This window comes from Tenrec ecaudatus, chromosome 11 (genome assembly GCF_050624435.1).
Source record: "Tenrec ecaudatus isolate mTenEca1 chromosome 11, mTenEca1.hap1, whole genome shotgun sequence".
Lineage (NCBI taxonomy): Eukaryota > Metazoa > Chordata > Mammalia > Afrosoricida > Tenrecidae > Tenrec > Tenrec ecaudatus.
The window spans coordinates 63,733,299-63,753,308 of NC_134540.1; the positions used below are offsets into that span (position 1 = coordinate 63,733,299).

Sequence of the window (20,010 nt, forward strand, 5' to 3'; positions counted from 1 at the left end):
TTGGAATTGACTCAGTGGCACTCAATCCTTTTGTTTCTTAGATAACAACCAGAAGACATTGCAGGATTATTTGCAAGCAGTACAATTAATTTTTTTAACTGTCAATGTTTTAACTGTCAATGTACTTATGCACTTGATACTGTACATATTTCATTTTTCACACTATTCTATTATTATACCAATTTTGAAACAGAATTCTGAGAAGTGTTTTAGGGTTCAAAGGAGACCCAAATCACACATATAACTTTAGGAGAACATTTATTAAATTTTAACCCAAACAAAGCCAAAAAGGCATCATTCAGAAGATGGAGAGCATGAGCATGCGGTCCTCCTAGTGTCTGAGGGTTTGCTGAGAAATAGAGCACAGTAAATTCTCCCAAAAGTATAACTGGTGGCAGATCAACACAACAAACTTCCAGGTAGGGCTACAGAAGCAGAACAGGACCAGGACCGAGACATTCCCACCACATTACACCCAAGCGCTTGAAAGATTGGCAGAGGGCCTTCCAACCAAGGCAGTCTGGATATGACTCATCAGGATGTGACCCCAGCACTGTGTCTCCATCAAGGGCACACAGGCCAGCCCCTATGGGAGACTGCCTGTCTCTGGGCTGGCTGGAAGGCATGGAGGTGCTCCACTTCCCAATGCTCTCTGCCCAAGGGCAAGACTTCACGTCCCTGGTCAATGGCCAGAAGGGAGTCAGTGAGGACTTCATCCACACGGGGAATCTCTGCTAAGGGCTGTTGACTGTCACTGCTGTCCCTAGCTCTCTGCAAAATGGGTGCTCAGAACTGAAGCCGGAAGACAATTGGGAAAAAGGTAGTTAGTTACCTGAATGCCTTTCATATGTAGCAGAGGTGTGATTGCAAAATCCCACATACAACCCTCCCACCATGTACTAGGACAGACAACCCCCCCCACCTCCCCGCTCTATGCACCAGTATTACAAAAATGGGCACCACATGGAAGCAGGTTATTCCCCAGGCCTGGCTATTAGAGTGTGCAGCTGGCCCGAGGGCTGAGGATGGGCCCAGGGACTCCTGCTGCCTGACCTACTTGGTCAGACCCTGAGCAAGGGCAGAGGGCAGTTGGCTGGCATGCCACAGTCTAGTATTAGGGAGGTGGCGTCCCTTGCTTGCAGGGGTGTCAGAGTGTTTTTTGGAGGCAGGGCCTCTAGGGTCGTGTGCAGGCCCCCTCCCCCACTGTTCTAACTGCATCCCTGCCTGGGCTCTGCCATGGCCCCATGAAGGGCAGGGTACTTCTCCATGTTCACTGCTCTCTGACCTCAGCCTGGGACCCCAAAATTGCTGGGGCGGAGTCGAAAGCTCATAGAATGACAGTGACCAGGCTAAGGTCACTCAGCCTGTTTGTGTCCAAGCCAGGTCCCCTGACTCAAAATCCAGTGCTCCCTGTGGTACATCCCATTGCTATCCCTTCTGCACTCACCCAGGGTGGTGCTGTGAAAAGTTTACACCTTTGAGTTGGGATGCTGAGGGCCCCCGTGGAGGAAAAGGAAAAGTGACTAGAAAACTGAAGAGAAAAACCAAAACAGCCCACGTAGAATGATCCAGAACGAGGAGTAGGCGAGCAAGAATATTCCTCCGGCTATTCTCATCTCCTCCGGGGAGAGGCCCCACTGTGGAGTCAGTTGCATAGGGGTAGCAGGGCTTAATGAGCTCGTCAATGAATTTTACGAATGACCTTGTTCTGAAATAACCTAATTATATTCTGGCTTCCTGCTCAGATTTTTCTGCTGGGAGATAATGCACTGACCAGCCTACACCTGCATTTTATTCCAGCTGGCAATTTCAGTGCTCATTATCAGTCAATCAACTGGCACTCTGCCTTCAGTTCAAGAGGGCACTTCCAAATGTTCATGGAAAAAAATGGAATTGAGAGACATGAAATCTTCCAAGAATTTCTTTGAAGCCCCCACATCCCCCTCTTTAGATGATGTGGTGAAAGTCATAAACCTCTTAACCAGTTCTTTTCCCATCAAAGGCTGATTTATGGAAACTCACATGGAAATAAGCGAGGTATTGTATGTGGGTAGTTGAACCTCGACTTGCGGTCTGCTCTCCGTGACCAGGCAGGAGGGCTCCAACCCTGGGGAGGGGCTCTGTCTTGAATTCTTGAAGTTAAGCCCTCAAGCACAACCTACTGCTTCCATTGTTTCCCCGGGAGCCATTAGCAAACGCCCCTTTTCCTTTGTCCCTGGGAGGATGCCCCTTCCGAATGTATGAATTTCCCTGAGGGACTAACCGCTGACAGCCTCTGGGGTCTCCCTAACCTCCCCCCACGAAAAATGCACAGTATTCCCTGACATCTTTACACCTGGCACGGACGCCGGAGCGCCATCGCTGCTGGCGGGGGGGTGGGGGCACGGACACCGCCCAGCGGACACTGGCGGGCTCCCTCCAAACCGGGCTCCACCAGCCCTGACGCCCTGACCTGTTCTTATCTCTCTCTCTCTCTCTCTGCCTATTATGGGCAAAACTGGGACAAACGCAGGTGGACATTTTGACGGTGAAGGCGGCATGAACTAGACCGTACATATCACTTTGTCCTTAATCACATTCCAAGGGCTTTTCTCCCAAGAAAATTATCCACCATTCTCCGGAACAAAGGGTTGAAGTGACACTTGAAGCATCGATTTGTGCCCCCGTAGAGGCAAAATCAGCTGGTTTCGGGCTGCCTGGCGTAGGGACCGCCCTTGGGGAAGCGGGGCGGGGAGAGCGAGCTGCAGGGGGAGCGCGGCCTCCACTCTCCGGGGTGCAGCCAGGGTCCTTCTGGCTCTGGCGGGGTCCGAGAGGACGCCACTCGATCACCGAGGGCGGCGCTCGCTCCTTTCAGCTTCTCGGCCGTTTTCACCGCGGTGACATTAGCCAAGAACGATTCGAAGCGGGCGGGCGCCCCAGGATGTCCAGGCGCGGGCAGCGGGCAAGGCGCGGACGAGCCAGGCTGTGCGTGGACTCTCACGCCGACCAGCCAAAATGGCCACTTTCACTGGGCCCAGGCCCTGCCACTCTGCCAGCGAAAAGCAGGCAGCCGGAAAGCCTGTCGCGACCAGGCCAGAGGACACCCCACCCCCTACCTCCGACTCCCCGCTGTCACGTCGGGGGAGGGGGGACGAGCCGCCCGCCCTGCCAACCCCGCCAACGGCCGAAAGGGAGGTGCCAAGTCACAGACCGCGGGAGGTTCTTAAAGCCCTAGTAGCTTTTCCGCGTCCATGAACTCGATGGGCCCGAGGACGGACACCTTTGTGCACATTTCCACGAGCCTGTCTTTTTCGTTTTGTTTTTAACCCGCCCCCCCACCTCCCTTAGATATGAAAGCTCTATCAGCTTAGCCTTAGTACACAAGTCAGGCTTCAAACACTGTATCAAAACCTTCTCAGTAATCAGTGACTTGGACCTTTGGCTCTGTCTTGCGGGAGCTCATCAAGGCACATTGTTCTCAATTTTATACAAGCTTGCAGGGTCCCCGGGGGGTAAGGGGGTGGTGGTGGCGGTGTGTGGGGGTGGGTACCTTCCTGGCTTGTGGGCAAAGTACATTCCTGATAGTCCTGAATCCCAAGTGCAAGTCATCCTGAACGACCAAGAGCTGTGATTGTTGACCATCTTTGATTGTTGAGGACATCAGACCTTTTCTTGCCCCATCTGACCATGTGCTCCTGCTCTGAGCTCTGTCACAAATATTGCATGAAGGAATCCTGGAGACACAAACTTTATAGATCCCTTCCTGCCCCGAAAAGCAACAATTTCTGTTTCTGGGCCAGTTGACAGCGAATGTAAGACCGATTTAAGGTGCCTTGGCCCAATCCTTTAGGGCTTACCCCCTGTGGGCAGCACCACAATGCCCTTGCATCTCTCTGTAAAGTGGTAGTGGGATGAGACTGAGGTGAAACAAAAATCCTCCCTCCGTGTGTAGGCACAGGGGCCTGAGTGATTCCGGACACTTTTATGAACCGAAGGGTATCCAAGTGCTCACAAACGGAGCACTACTGCATCGATCTCAGGATCCCTCTGGGGTTGGCTATCAGGGGAGAAAGGCCAGCCAATACTGCATGTCATCAAAGAACACAGCCCCATGTTTGGTGAGCTAACAAGCTCAGGAGTTACACCATTGCTTTCTTTGACCTTGGCGCAGGTCTGCTCATTGATCTAAATAAAGTGGAATATTCACACGTACACCCGTGCTCATATGCTATCGCTGTTCAACATTGCCTCTGCACTGTTGCAGTGGCCGGAGGGTCTGTGCCCCTGATTTCAACTCGGTCCTCAGGGGACCCTGGCTCAGCTGGTCTTCTCTAGTTATTGTTACTGCCCATACACAGTGCACACAGGCCAGCCTTTGGCCCAGGATGTTCCCCTTTGAAGAAGCGACATTAGCCTTAGATTGTGACATTTCTGGGTTAACACTGAAGGTGTTTGCTCTCAGGACACCCAGACTCAGAGGACTGAGTTTAAAGATGTCACATTTGGCCAATGGCTTGCACTAGGGTTTTTGGCTCTTCTCCATTATCTAGAGATTTCCTCACTGAGGAGGCGCCTAACCCACTTCTCGTTTCTTGGCATGTTGTGTTCTAGGACCCTCTCCCCCCCCCCCCCTCCAAAAGGCCAGGCTGAGTTCTGCATTCTCAGAACCTTCTATTTGACGTCTGCTGATGAACAGCATCTTTCCTGGCTAATACCACAAACGGAGGGGAAAAGTCCGGGTGGTGGGCATGAGTCTCCACTAAGGCTCCTTCGAACTGTTTGAGCAGGGTAAAAGTTCGCAGGCGCCCCGCCAAGCGTTACCTCGCTACTTCCCCCTGCTTCTCAGAGTGGTTCAGCCCAGGCTCCTCCGACGCCCCGCCCACGCTCCTCCCAATCCCCGCGCGCGACCGGTGCATTGGCGCGCGGCTCGGAGGGGCGGAGCCCGGGCCGGGCGCGCGCGGCAGCCGCTCTATAAATAGTGGGCCGCACCAGCCGCGGCCTCAGTCGGGTCTCGCCGTCCTGCAGAGTCGCTTTGCTCCCGGGCTCCGCCGCCGTCTCCGCAGCCTCCGCCTCGCCCCAGCTCTTTTCCCAACGCTCCAGCTTCACTGACCAAAATGAACGGGCAGCTCAACGGCTTCCACGAGGCGTTCATCGAGGAGGGCACCTTCCTCTTCACTTCAGAGTCTGTGGGGGAAGGCCACCCAGGTGAGGCGACGGAGCCCGGAGGAAGGAGAGGCGGGCGGGCGGGCAGGCAGGGGCCGGGGAGAGCGGCGGCTGCGCGGCTTCCTCGTGGCGCCACCGGTGCAGGGCGCGCGTCCGCCTCTCCCCTCCCCTCCCCCCACTCCTCCATCCGGCCGCGCGCCCCAGCGTGCGGAAGATTCCAGAAAGGCTTGAGGGTGGGGGCTGCGCAGCGGGTGCCCGGGCGGGCCGGCCCTCCGCCCTGCCATCCCCGAGATCTGGAGGGGCCGGCCCGCCCTGCGTGCTCGCCACCCGGCCGCGAGAGCGCGCGCCCGCATTGCAGCCGCAACCACGTGGCTGCCGCGTGCGCCCTCCGGGCTCCCGGGGCGCCGGCGCGCTGGGCTGCCGGCGGCGGGGGGCGCGCGCCGGGACGCCCCGAACAGCCCTTCTTGCACCCTCCTGGCCGCGGCCGCTACCCCGAGAGTCCCGATGTGGGGCCTGCCCCGGCTGGTTACGGCCTGCCCATCAGGGTGACAAATGTCCACTCGATACGGTGCGCCTTGGGGCAGGCGCCCCTTATTTGGCCCGTGGGTGAAGTGGACGAATTCGTGTCCGCCTTGAGACGTAACGTTCGTCCAGCGTTTGCTCCGCCTTGCTGTCCGTGCGCTTTGTCCACTGGTCCGCCATCATGGATCTGCGCTCTCTGCGAACGCATGACGCTTCTTTAATGCTGGCCCCTTCCACCTTGGCGTGAAAAGATCGCCTCGTGGGTCAGAGAGATCAGTCACTGCTATTGACCCTTCGTTCGCGGGCCCACTTCGTGTGACGACTGGGGGTCCATTTATCTGCAGTCGTGGATTGTCCTTGTGATGAACCCCCCCCCCCCGGGAGCCTGGGGGGGGCAGCCTCCTGAGGAGTGCAGAACTGCGGAAGTGCAGGTGTTCTGGGGGTTGGTAGGATGGTTGTTAGGTTTATTCCCGCCCCCACTGAGAATTCACCTGTTCCGCCGGCCTTTGGAAAACTGACCATTTGAGTGGCAGGCTTCACGGGTCAAGGCTCGAGCACTGACTCCGTTGCAATACACATTTTGTTAGGATGGTTATAGAACCTTCAGGAAATATTTTAGGGGCCATTGTATGTTTGCCTTCCCTCCCAGGTTTTAATAGGCAGCTAAGAAATTGAGGGAGCGTCCAACGTTTGGAGCATTTTCTGGTCTCAGATGTTCAGTCCCAAATGCTTGAACAAAACATAACTGGAAGTTATTATGGTCGAGCGGCACCATTGGTCTCTGAATATCGGCAGGGTCAAGGGTTCCCACTGTGTAACTGATCGAAGTTCCCAATTTCCAGGTTTCAAAACATTTTATCCCCAATATAAATTTCAGGGATTAAAAAATGTTAGAAAGTGCATCTGTCATCATTGATTGAAAAACAACATTGCGTGCACCAAGTCACTTGTGACCTTGTGGTCCTCTAGGAGCACTTCTGTTGTGATTGATGAGACTTGCGGTAACTCCAAAGCCAGCAGCAAGAGCACAAGGCTTCCCACACCTCGAAAAAGTCTCAGAAATCAACAAGAGCAGTCGTGTGCTGTCCTACGGTGTCTCTGAGTCCAGAATTGACTGGATGGCAATGAATATGAAGCAGTGACCGGGCCCCCTGTCCTCTGACCTGCCCTTCCACGATGGGTTAGGATGCGTTAGGCTTGCAAGGTGTTCTAGCTTAGCAGAGCTGATGGGCTTGTGCAACTCAGTGAAGGTCTTGGTGTCAAGGTTTCAAGTAACATCCAGGACTTCAGGCAAATGGCTTCTGGAGCTGCAGAATTACCTCCAGAGACCTTTAGGATGACGGGGGAGCATGAACTACCTAAGAATGAAAAAAAGCCCAAAACCATTGACTTGAGCTTGCAGTGTTACTTTTTCAGATAAGATTTGTGACCAGATCAGTGACGCTGTGCTTGATGCCCACCTTCAGCAGGACCCTGATGCCAAAGTGGCTTGTGGTGAGTTCAGACCATGTACTTATTTACTACTGATGAAAAGCTAATAGTTTTGTATATAAAAGTAAACTTTCTGAATGTCTCTTATAGAAACGGTTACTAAAACTGGGATGATTCTTCTTGCTGGGGAAATCACATCAAGAGCTGCTGTTGACTACCAGAAAGTAGTTCGTGAAACCATTAAGCACATTGGCTACGATGATTCTTCCAAAGGTGAGTTGCCTTCTCAAAATAGTTTCCATTTTTCTTCAGTTCACTAGTTCTAGAATGTTCTTGCTAGTCATTAACTTGAGCTCTATAGTATCAAGTATTGGTGATGGTAACTGATGTCTTTAGCAGCCATTGGAATTCCAAACAGTTGTGGGAAAAAGGGTTCTGGTATAACTTTGCTATTAAAACAAAGCCTTTCTGTGCTTACAGGGTTTGACTACAAGACTTGTAATGTTCTGGTGGCTTTGGAGCAACAGTCCCCAGATATTGCTCAAGGGGTTCACCTCGACCGCAATGAGGAGGATATAGGTGCAGGAGACCAGGTATTTAATTTTAGCTTCTACTTGCAGTTCTTGTGACATTAAATTCTGAAGTTCCTATTGACCGATCAATGCCTTCCCGTTTTTAGGGCTTGATGTTTGGTTATGCCACTGATGAAACTGAGGAATGCATGCCTTTAACCATTGTCTTAGCACACAAGCTCAATGCCAAACTTGCTGAACTGCGTCGCAATGGCACCTTACCTTGGTTACGCCCAGATTCTAAAACTCAAGTGAGTGATGCTTGGAGTTCCCTGTGGGATTAGCGAGTTCTGTGAAGACTCATTTGTTAGACTGGCACAGAAGATCAAGTCTTTCATTGAATGATAACTGATTACTACTGGGGGGTGGGGGTGGGCATGGAATGCTCCTTACTCTCCTTAGGCTGTACTTGGGGCACGGACCTGAGCACAAAGCTTTCGTTTGGTGTACAGCTTACGTGATGTGTGTGTGCTTCCAGGTGACTGTGCAGTACATGCAGGATCGAGGTGCTGTGCTGCCCATCAGAGTGCACACAATTGTGATCTCAGTTCAGCATGATGAAGACATTTGTCTGGATGAGATGAGGGAAGCCCTGAAGGAGAAAGTCATTAAAGCCGTTGTTCCTGCAAAGTATCTTGATGAGGATACGATCTATCACCTACAGCCGAGCGGCAGATTTGTTATTGGGGGGCCTCAGGTAAGGCCTCAATGTGAGAATGACTTGCAGTGTTAGCGATCACCACTTAGGGTCCTCAGCCTTCTGAAGTCCACATCGTGATTCTTGAGGCCAACTTGCTCAGTGACATACAATGAGCACTTAGCAACTTCATCTAGAACCATCTGATGGCAATACCTAAACACCGACAGTGACTCAATCCTGCATTTTCAGGGTGATGCTGGTGTGACTGGCCGGAAGATCATTGTGGACACTTATGGAGGCTGGGGAGCTCACGGAGGAGGAGCCTTTTCTGGAAAGGATTATACCAAGGTGGACCGATCGGCTGCTTATGCTGCCCGTTGGGTGGCAAAATCCCTCGTGAAAGGAGGTCTGTGCAGAAGGGTTCTCGTGCAGGTATGTGTTCTCTGTCATCAGGGAATTTAATGTCATGTAAGGGCAGCAGCAGAAGGCGGGGATAACACACCTTTTCATTGCAGAAGTGTGTGGGTCTTGGGATCACTGACTTGTGATATCTGAATTCTTCCAGGTCTCTTACGCTATTGGAGTTTCTCACCCATTATCGATTTCCATTTTCCATTATGGCACCTCTCAGAAGAGTGAGAGAGAGCTGTTAGATATTGTGAAGAAGAACTTTGACCTCCGCCCTGGAGTCATTGTCAGGTAAAGATGGTGAAGTCTGTTCCTGGTGAAAACACTCAGGGTGTGGGTGTGGTGCATACCACTTAAATCTATCCAGGAGGGAAAATGACTGGCTCTTCGGCCGGGTAAACCGTGGTTTTTAAAGTTGTAGAGGCATAAGGTTATCCATAGATTGTCTGCGTTGAAGCCTTAGCTTCTTTAGAAACCTCAAATTGTGCACCGTGGCTTAGACTAACCAGCAATCCTTTAGTGTGATAGTAGGCTTTTTGCTACTTTAGGGTGTTTACTTAAAAAACCCTGCAAGCTAAATGACATGGGGTAGGCTATTAAAGAAAACACCCTAGAGCGGTACAGTGGGACATTGGTAAGTATTCCATGGTCTCAGATGAGCTTTTGACATTTGGAAGTCTCAGGAGACTGACAAGTTTTCGTTATTTGTTGAGCAAGTGATGGAAAAACCACTAGTTACTGATAAAGGACTGCACATGGAGTTGGGACACCAGGGAAGTAACACACTTTTGCCACAGACTTTTTTTCCTAGCGGAACCCAGAGAACTGACCTCACTTGCCAGAGCTCTTGAACATGGGTCTTGCTGAATGTTTTGCTTTCTTTTAAATGAATGCTGCATATTAAGTTACGGACTTGTATATTCCAGGGATCTGGATCTGAAGAAGCCAATTTATCAGAGGACTGCAGCCTATGGCCACTTTGGCAGGGACAGCTTCCCATGGGAAGTGCCCAAAAAGCTTAAATACTGAAAAAGTGTTAGCCTTTTTTCCCCAGACTTGTTGGCGTAGGCTACAGAGAAGCCTTCAAGCTCTGAGGGAAAGGGCACCCCCTTCCTAAATTTTTCCTGTCCTCTTTCAGCTCCTGATGAGTTGCAGTCACTCTGTCTGTAGTCAATGGCGTGCATTTTAGCTATGGTGGGGACTGACTGTAAGTTGGGCTTGCTACTCTGTCCCTGGTGTTTGTTCACCATTAGAATGAATTTAGTGAGCATAGGTGATCCATGTAACTGCCTAGTGACAGACAACACTGTAGTAATTAATGCTTTGAAATTGAGGCTTTGTGTCCTATCACCCAACCTTCTGAAATCCTAATTGCATCCACACACCCCCACCCAGTGCTGCAATGCCCTTGTCATGTGCACGTAAAGTATTCGTAGTTCCATTATTCCTGTCTGGCACTGCCACAGCCCTGTCAGCATGAACTTGGTATGTCTGGAGCTCTCTTAGGAAGGTGAAGCCCTCCCTTGAACTCGATCCATTTCTCATTCTGTAGTTCTTTGTCAGGGTGGATTTCCTGTCCAGTCAGCCTTGCATGTAGCGCAAGTTCCAGTTGAAGCTCTAGGCTGACCCCGTAAGGAAAAAGGGCAGTGACCATCACAAAACCATCTCCTGGTGCTTATGCTCTTAACCGCCACCTCGTAAAGAGCACCGACTCCCAGTCCTCGCTCTCAGCTGTCTTGGAGGACGTACGTAATCAGGTGTTCAGTCCTATGCATGGTTTCAGCACTAGCCAAACCTCGCCGACTCTGCTCTAGAAAAAACAGGCGCTTGGCACCCTTGGTGTCATACAGAGAAGCAGCAGGGGTAGTACCTAGGAGTCTGTAGGTTGCACACTTTGGTACCAGATAACTTTTTTTTTCTTTATAAGAAAGACAGAATACTCCACACTGCACAGTAACTCCTCCCAGGGTTTTAACTTTGTTTTATTTTCAAACCAGGTCCAATGAGCTTTTTCTGAACAGCTGGTGTGGCTACAGAGAAACCAGCTCCCTTCAGAGAGCAATGCTTTTGGCAGGGAGGAGGAAATCCCTCATACTTGAACATTTTCTAATTGCTTATTTATTGTACTCTGGGGTGCGGCGTAAGTACAGAGAAGCCATCACCTCAGATGGCAGTTTTTAAGTTTTTTTTTTCCCCCTTGGCACCATAATTCCTTTAACAACATGTTTCCAGCATTCCCAGGTAGGCCAAGGTGTCCTACAGAAAAGCCTTGGGTTAGACCTACAGGGGGTCTGGCTGGTGTTCACAGAAGGGAGGGCAGAGCTGGGGCAGCTGGCCATGGAGAGGCTGACTTGGCTGGTGTGGTACAGAGAAGCCAGCTTGTTTACACGCTCGCTCCATGACTGCTTGCCCTAAGCAGAAAGTGCCTTTCAGGATCTATTTTTGGAGGTTGATTACGTATGTCTGGTTCTCAATTCCAACAGTTTAATGAAGATCTAAATAAAATGCTAGGTTCTACCTTAACTGTGTCCATTTTTCTTCTAGAAAGGGCTTTGTTAACTCTTACAACCAAGTATTGTCCCTTTAGCCTAGGGTAATGATGTGTTGAATCTTAACCTGTGGCTCAAGAGAGAAGACACCGTGGACCCAGCTCTGTGTGTGCTAGCTGAAAGGTCCTAAAGCCTAAAACCTGGGTTTGGCACTGTTGGCCCTCGTCTCACCACTGCAGCGGCTATTCCATTTAATGGCTGCTTCCCACTGAAGGCTTGATGGGTACCCACACAATCCCCATGGAGCGCTAGAGGGTGCTGGACTGTGTCATGTCACCCTTGGGAACTAGGAACCATGCTGCTGTAAAGGTTGGGGCCTGATAGAGTAGAAAGACCTGCTGGGGAGTCCTGAGCTCAAGCTCATCTTTAAGTACTTTTTTAAGGTATTCAATCTTCAGCCAATGCTAGTTTTGAACAAGAGCTGTAAGGGACAGGATTGTGATCTGGAAGGGAAGCCTGGAAGGGCATGTCTACCGTCTACCTGGTAGCCCATGACAGACCACCTACCACTGCATCAGCTTGGGCAGAGGGCTGTTTGGCACAGTCAGCCATCAATGGGGGTTCTGCTTTTTGTCTAACAACCCAAGTTGATGCTGGCTCAATAGGATTTGAGGATGTAAGCAAAAACTTCCACCTTTCATCTGCCTCAAGTTTGCTCCAAGGAGGAACTCCCTGCCATTGCGTCCTGACTTGGAGAACCTGTAGGACCCCCGCAGTTAGAAAGATGCCTCGTTCTGCAGAGCTGCCGCTGGTTTCCACCCGACTGGGTGAGTCTGACCCACTGTGCCACCAGCAACCATCTGCATTCGATAGCCAAAACGGCTCCCTCTGACCTCAGGAGCCTTTGGAGGGAGTCAGAGCTGAAGCAAAGGCTTGAAGGCTTAAGTTGGCAGATGACGACAAATAGCTGGGGTGGAAGTTAAATGGGAAAGGCATGTGGGTTAGGAGTTTCGGTTTGTGGAGATGAAAATGTTTGGCTGACCAGCTAGCACTGGCATGGAGAAGCCCTGTAGCTTGGAGATAGCTGCAAGCCTGATTGCTCCTGGAATCCAACCAACTCTTGGGTAACACCGCCTTTTTTAAGTGGCCAGTATTTTCTTGGGGAATGGGTTTCAGGTGGTGTGCTCACCATGGGCAGGGCAGTTTCCTCCCAAAGTTCAGAGCTGACCTTTGTCTGATACTCAAATCAGGAGGAGCTTCGAGGGAACAGGAGCTTGCTGACAATGGTGGCAAGCCTTAGGTGTACTGTGACAACGAGAATTTGCAAAGATTAACATTCTCTGCCCCTCTCGGTAGCCTGTGTTTGCAGTTCAGAGCCCTCCACTGGATTTTTAAAGAGGTGGGTTGGTCAGAAGAGCTACTCGCTAATGCAGGAGAAACTGTTAACGAGCGTTGCTGGAGCCCTGTGGGAGATGCCAATGGAGCAATAGCCAGGGCTCAGCAGAGAGCAGCACTGGGTGTGGGGAGCACACAGGAGCCTTCCACTGGGAAGGCAGGCAGCTGCTTCATCAAAGCACTGCCCACATGATGTGGCCATTTTCTGCCTTGAGACCCAGAACTTGCAGACAAAAGTCCACAGAGTAGAACTGCCACTGCCCCGTAGAGTTTCTAAGGCCACCATCTTTCTGAAAGCAGACTGCCTTTTTAAATATTCTGCCAGGGCCAAACCTTCAGTAAGTTCTCACTGTAGAGCTGGGACCACCAAGTTAGTTACCCATCCTCAGTCTGCACCAAGTTTGGTTCTTGCTTTACATCAACTCACTAAAGATTAGGATAACGCCTAATGCTAAATCCATTCCTTATTTAACATTGGTGATCTCTTGTGACCTGTATTGTAATTAATAGCCAACACCACTTACTAGCTGTATAGTTAACAAAAAGTGAACCAGTTCATAATAAAGATAAAATTACTTTGCATTTAGAGCCTGATTACCATCCTAATCACATTTAGAAAGTGTGAAGACAGGTTTTCCACTGTGTTATTTCAGAGCTCTGCATCAATGACTGAAAATTACAAGAGGGGCACAGGCAGACAAATTAGACCCCTTTATAAGCAATATGCTCCTGATCCCTTGCAACTTGACCCTCTACACTCTAGGTCTTTCAGGAGTGGCTGCAGCCATGGTATGCTCCTGCGCTATGTCTACCTGAGGGGAAGACAAACACCTAAGAAGGCCACCATCACCCACCCTCCAGGAGGGACTTACAGCTGTGCTCCACTTTTTGCAAAGAAATGGCTTTGGTCAGCCTGTCATTGCCATCTTGGCAGGGAGCGGTGGAGAGCAATTCTGAGGCGCTGGGAGGAATGGGTCAGTGGCTACTTAGAAGACATCCTGAGCCCCTTTCTAAGAGAATGAGTCAGTCAACGCTTCTCCTTCAGGATGGCGCCCCCTGCTGGAAACAATCAGCCATGGCCACCCCAACCAGGTCCACAGGGCCATGCATCAGAGGGACAGCCTGGCAAGCAGGACAGGACAGGCTCCTCCCCCTGCTCTTCTCCCATGGCCCACCTTTGCTGGAAGCGGTCATTGATGGAGACCCAGATATCAAAGTAGATCTGGGGCTCAGTCACATTGTACTTGGAAAGCAGGTGGCTCAGGCAAGTGGCATATTGCTTCAGCATGTCTGCTTGATCCTTCCAGCGCCGGCTCTGGGTGAACACCTGCCCCAAACCACACATTAGTCCCATCGTGGCTCTCCACCTTGCGCCGCCAGGGCATGGAGCTCCCAGAAGGAAATGGAATATGCCTTAACAATGAAGTTTCCATTGCTGAGCTAGTGGTGCTTAACTTCTCTATTTTTTAAAATATATATTATTATTATCAGATAGCTATACCATCATATTGGGCATTTGCCAGTATGCCAAAATTGTCATCGCCCACGCCCCTCTCCCCAGGCACACATAGCAAAAGCACTACACTTCTTAGGCGGGCACTCCCAGTTCCTCCCACAGACAACCACTAAGGTGGGCCTATTCCAGGCCAGGCATGCATGTGGAATGGTACATTATTTGTCCTTCTGCATCTGACTTACTTCCTCAGCAGTGTTTCGTGGGTTCGCGGGTTGGTGCATGTGTGGGAAGCTCATTCCCCTGTGCTGGAGGATCCTATACCGTGATGGAATCCTATCCCCGAATGGGTTCTGTGCATGTAGTGAGGCCCTCATGGCTCGCTTCCCCCTCGTGGCTATCTGGGATACTACTGCTACGGCCAGTCCTGAACCTTGAGGGCAGAATGGCACAAGGTCAAGGAGAGCAGCCTTGACTTATCCTGACCCACACCAGGAAGGTCCACAGCCCAGCTGCTGAGAAAAAGCCACACGGACCCACGTGTTTTCCTGACAGAGCGCGTGTGGGTGGGAGGCAGACCCACGCTCCAGGGGCCTCTGAAGACTCGTGTGTTAGGGTTCTCTAAAGAAACAAAACCAGGACACTAATAATTTTATATAGATAGATAACATAAGAAATAAAGTTAATCTATAAAGCCATACAAATAGCTCTGTGCAACTCACTTCTGTGAGACAGCTACTACACTGGTAGTCCTCGTGGAGCAATTCAGGCTATCCAGCCACAGGCAGTAAACAACAAGCAGGTCAGCCACAGTCAGCTAGATGACAGGGTCCGAGAGTCCTCGGCTTAAGAGAGCTATCTTCCAGTAGTGTGGTGAAGCAAGACTTGAAGGAACCTCAAGTGACAATGACACAGTCCACGGGTTAGGTGTCCCACAGGTAGTGTAGCTTGCAAATGGAGGCTCTGAACAAACAAGGCAGCCGCACACTGGTCCGATGATCAAAGAGCAAGAGAGAGAGGTGAAGCTCTTAGAGCCATTTATCTCTCTGCCCTTCAATTAATCCCATGTGTTCATTGGCCAGGTTGGCACAATAAGCCTACCTATCACAACCCGGGCATGTCAGCAGCAGCCGTCTCACCCCAGGGTTCAGGTAGCCCAGCTCGCCAGTGCGGCCGTCGCGGTAGGTGATCTTCACGTGCTGGTGGGAGCGCGAGTGCACCATCATGTCCCAGGAATAGCCGTAGAGCCCATTGGTCCAGTTGTTGTAGCCCTGGGAAGGCCGGTCAGAGGGGATCTGCTCACACACCATGATTCTCACACTACCGGCGCCTCTGCCTAGAGGATTCTCTGCCTGGGCGGTCCCTGTGCCGCCCAGGCCCAGCCCTGCGTGCCCACCTGGGTGAGAAAGTGGGAGTAGGGCAGGAAGAGCTGCTCCAGGAGGTTGAGCAAGATGAAGGCCGCCCCCAGCTGATGGCGCAGCCCGGGCTTCACAGGGAAACATCCCTAGGAATGTGCAGAGGAACAAACCCTTCTGAGCTCCCTTGGCTGGAACAAGGGTTCTCGTTCCACCCCTTGCTCTCAGGGAGCCTCTGCCAACAGTCCCACTTACAATGAAAGGGCATCACTCAGATCCTCGCACTTTTCAGAGAATCCCTACACAGCATGGGAGGGCAGCAGGCCCATCCTCTGAGCCCGATTCAATCTGTGTTTCATGGTGATGACACTGGGCTCTATTCAGCTCCCGCTCCAGCCCATCTCCCCTTCCCAAGTGGGGCCTCTGGCCAGTCCCTGGCTGCGGAGCTATGGCTCCTGTCTGCCACCTGGCTGCAGGGACTGACCGATGCTGAAGAGCTGGGAGTTCATGCAGTGGAAGTAGGACACGGAGAGAAGGCCCACGGGCCGGGAGGCGTCAAAGAAGAGCAGGAAGCCGGCGGAGAGGTCGAGCAGCAGTCCGCACCAGTGCACCACCAGCAGGCTGGTCATCTCCTCGGACAGCACCAGTCTGCAGACCCCAGAGGCAACGGTCAGTCCCGGACACCGGCCAGCTCCACATGCACAGCCCATTCCCGGCCAGTCCCACCTCTGCTACCCCTGTCCTCACACCCAGTGTGAGGGGAGGAACAAAAGCGCCTCAGGTATGTAACCCACCGGACACTCTCACAGCCCTTATCATTTCCAGACACTCAGGGGTCCACGCGTTCCCAGGCTGCTCAGCCCAGTAAGCAGGGCTGTTCTTCCAGGGACAACATTGGACTGAGATGTCTGTGTGTGGCAGGCTCCCTCACAGAGATGGTGAGTGAGGGTCAACTTTTATTAAAAGGTGAGTATAATATTGAGGACCTGGGGCCTAAAAGGAAAAAGACCTGAGTGTAACACCTTAGTCAAAGCCTAACCCCAAGCTTGCCCAGACCACACTTGGCATATAGGCACATGTGGACTGGCTGTGACCCATGCGGTGGCTTCTCTGCTCTCCTGGGCTGACGCTTCCTCATCCCGCTGCGCCCCCCGCCCCGCCCCAACTGCCTTATCACACAGGCGTTCCCAGGCCAACCAAGACGTGGCACCAACACCAGTAAAGCATGGACTGCTTTGTCCAGTGGTAGGTCTGCAGATGGGAATCATTAATATTAATTTCCCTGTCTCAGACCCCTCAGGACATTTCAAGGGTCCAATTCCTCCCCTGGCTAGTGGCTCCAATACTGGACAGTGCAGGTACAGTGTTTCCACCCTCCCAGAAAGCTTGATTGTGCAGGGAGAAACTGAACTTTCTCCTACAAAGGAAGCCTCGATGGAGAAATGTTACCAGCTTTGGGGGAATCCAGGGTAGAAGTGACCGATTCAATCTATCTCTCAGCAAGTCCTTCCACCAATATATCTCAGGCCCCGATTCCACCGAATTGAGCAGCTGTCTCACTCAGTGCCTTCAAGCCGGTTCCCACTCACAGAGCCCCTCCGCACAGCAGAGGGAAGCCCCCCCGCCCGTGCCAGCCTCCTCGCCATTCCCAGGTGGGGGTCCACCCAGCCTCCTCACCATTCCCATGTGGGGGTCCACCCAGCCTCCTCGCCATTCCCATGTGGGGGCCCACCCAGCCTCCTCACCATTCCCATGTGGGGGTCCACCCAGCCTCCTCACCATTCCCATGTGGGGGTCCACCCAGCCTCCTCGCCATTCCCAGGTGGGGGTCCACCCAGCCTCCTCGCCATTCCCATGTGGGGGTCCACCCAGCCTCCTCGCCATTCCCAGGTGGGGGTCCACCCAGCCTCCTCACCATTCCCATGTGGGGGTCCACCCAGCCTCCTCGCCATTCCCAGGTGGGGGTCCACCCAGCCTCCTCACCATTCCCATGTGGGGGTCCACTGTGGCAGTCACTGTGCCCTGCGTCCTGTGAGGAGCTTCCTCTTTGTCGCTGCCCCTCCCTTTACCAAGCCTGAAGCCTTTGACCAGGGTCTGGTCTTTCCTGGCAGCGTGTCCAAATGACATGAGCCGAATCTCAGGATCCTTGCCACTAAGGAGCATCAGGCTGTACTTCTTCCAGGTCTGATTTGTGGGTTCTCTTGGCAGTCCACAGTCCTTTCAATATTCTTTGTCGGCGTCATAATTCAAATGCATCGATTCTTCTTTGTTCTTCCTTTTTCAATGTCCAATTTTCACGTGCACACGAAACGATTGAAAATACCATGGTTTGGGTCAGGTGCACCTTAGTGCTCAAAGTCACATCTCTGATTGTCAAGTCTAAAGAGGTCGTGTGCAGCAATGTGCTCCGCCAGTACCATACTCCATCCGTCTCCATTGTTCTTCAGCCTTCCTTCCTCGAAGTCAAGTTCAGGCAGTAGATGGTCTCTTAGTTGGCAGAGGCTGTAAGTGCCTGAGCCCAGGCAGGGGACAGGGACGACCTCTAGAGAGGATGATATTTACGTTCACACCTGCAGGGGAAGGAGGCACTAGTTAAGCCAAGGTGCCCACTGTACCAAGCTCTGTTTTCTTGTTTGCCTTCAGGGGCAAAGATACTCACGTTGTCCTCACTGCTTAGACTTCTCCTCTCCCCCAGGGAGGAAAGGAAGGGATGAAATGTCTTGACTCTTCAAGGGGCAACCTGACCTTGGGCAAACATTCCTCTGGGGCCTGGAGGCAGTAGGACCCAAACTTATTAGTCCATTAACTCAAGAGCCCTGGGTTCGGGCCTGTGCTCCCTCCCCTTCCAAAGGCCTGTGTCAGCTGCAGCAGGTTCCTGCACTGGAGGACGGGATGTCACTAAGCAGTTCCTAGTAACCATCACGCTTTGCATCGCCAGTTGCGAGCGATCACTCCGCAGTTAAAAAAAATAGTTCTGCATTTGGAAACCTCCAGGGGCTCCAACCACCACTTGTCTGTCAGTGGGTCCTCCTGTGGTGGCTTGTGGGAGGCTGTGACGCTGGAAATGAATGTCACTGGTCTTTCAAGTGCCAGCAGGTTCATCCACAGGGAATGGGTTCCAGGGAAGCTTCCAGGCTAAGACTACGTTGAAGGAAAAGGGCATCCATGTCAGAGGGATTAGCCCCTGGAAGCCTTATGGTTAGCACTGAAACATTGCCAGATACCGAAACTCTAACGCATAAAAGCAGACATTGTCAGAGAAAGTGCCAGAGATGAAACCTTCAGGTCAGAAGACACTCAACGTATGCCTGAAGAGAGCACCATGATGGCGTGAATGGAGTGAAGCCTGGGGGCCTTCATTTGTGGATGGGGCAAGTCTGAAAATGAGAAGAAAGAGCTGTAAACATCAATTAATAATTGGAATTGTATTGACTGATATTGGCCATTTTGAATCAGACAGTCATATGGTTTCTAGTATTCAAATTTATGCACAAACCACTAAAGCTAGAGATGTAGACATTGGAGAATTTTACCAATATCACCCATCTTAATTGCGCAAGCATACAATCAAGATGTTTGGGTAAGTATTGACAATTGGAACGTAACAGTTGGAAGCAACGGGGAAGAAGGAACAGTAGTTGGAAACTAGGGTCTTTGTGAGAGAAACAAAGCTGAAGGTTGCATGATAGAGTTTGCAAGACCAACAACTTATGCTGGGGCAGAAGTCAGCTTGGGGAAATTCACACAGACCTCCTTCTCTGACCACCGCGCCATAACCGGAAATAAAAGAAAGGAAAAGAAAACAAGGCCAGTACATGGAAGCTGGACCACGTACTTCTGAAAAAGGACTGGGTTGTAGCCTAATTAGAGATGAATTAAGGAAGTTTCTAGAAAATAATGAGACTGACAATACCTCACACCAAAACCTATGGGAAACAGCAAAGGCAGTCATCACAGGATGCTGGATCATGACAAATACACGCATGAAGAAGGAAGATAGACTTATGGTAATACCCTATCACTGAACCTTTAGCAGTAACAACTGGACACCCCTCACAGAAGGGTCCCAAGGAAGAGAAGAGCCAGTCAGGGGGCAGTACAGCACCGATGACACATACAACTGTCCTCAAATTCTTTAATGCTTCCTAACCCCCTTCCACCCACCCCACTACCTTGATCCCAATTCTATTTTATAAATCCAGCTAGACCAGAGATGTGCATGGATGCAGATAAGAGCTGAATTCACAGGGAATCCAGGAAAGATAAACCTCTATGAACCAATAATGAGAGGAGTGATACTAGGAGGTAAGGGGAAGGTGGGGGAGAAAGAGGAAACCAGAAACCGATCACAAGGATCTACATATAACCCCCTCTGAGGGGGATGGACAACAGAAAGTGGGTGAAGGGAGATGGCAGTCGGTGTAAGACATGAAAACAAAAATTTTATAAATGATCAAGGGTTCATGAGGGAAGGGGTGAGGATGAGCTAGTATCAAGGTCTCAAGTAGAAGGAAAAGTTTTTTAATAGTTTTATTAGGGGCTCATACAACTCTTATCACAATCCATACATACATCAATTGTGTAAAGCACATTTGTACATTCA

General features: G+C 51.3%; 3 protein-coding genes across 3 annotated transcripts in view; 1 reads left to right on the forward strand and 2 right to left on the reverse strand.

Moving 5' to 3' along the window:
• The first annotated feature begins 4,976 nt into the window (after positions 1 to 4,976).
• On the forward strand, positions 4,977 to 10,796 carry MAT2A (methionine adenosyltransferase 2A). Its single transcript, XM_075563080.1, has 9 exons — positions 4,977 to 5,184; positions 7,081 to 7,158; positions 7,246 to 7,368; positions 7,576 to 7,688; positions 7,775 to 7,918; positions 8,146 to 8,364; positions 8,557 to 8,739; positions 8,873 to 9,006; positions 9,642 to 10,796. The coding sequence occupies exons 1-9, from the start codon at positions 5,094 to 5,096 to the stop codon at positions 9,742 to 9,744; spliced, it is 1,188 nt and encodes a 395-aa protein (XP_075419195.1). The 5' UTR covers positions 4,977 to 5,093; the 3' UTR covers positions 9,745 to 10,796.
• Positions 10,797 to 13,407: 2,611 nt separating this feature from the next.
• LOC142460945 (vitamin K-dependent gamma-carboxylase-like) lies at positions 13,408 to 15,766 on the reverse strand. Its single transcript, XM_075562655.1, has 5 exons — positions 15,713 to 15,766; positions 15,449 to 15,556; positions 15,192 to 15,323; positions 13,775 to 13,926; positions 13,408 to 13,411 (listed from the first exon to the last, which is right to left on the reverse strand). Exons 1-5 carry the CDS (start codon positions 15,764 to 15,766, stop codon positions 13,408 to 13,410), a joined length of 450 nt encoding a protein of 149 aa, XP_075418770.1.
• LOC142461297 (vitamin K-dependent gamma-carboxylase-like) overlaps positions 15,678 to 20,010 on the reverse strand; it is a 64,570-nt gene continuing 60,237 nt past the window's right edge. Inside the window, exon 5 of the mRNA XM_075563083.1 lies at positions 15,678 to 16,055. Within this exon, the coding sequence (XP_075419198.1) occupies positions 15,854 to 16,055 (202 nt within the window). The 3' untranslated portion in view covers positions 15,678 to 15,853. The remainder of the gene's footprint in view (positions 16,056 to 20,010) is intronic.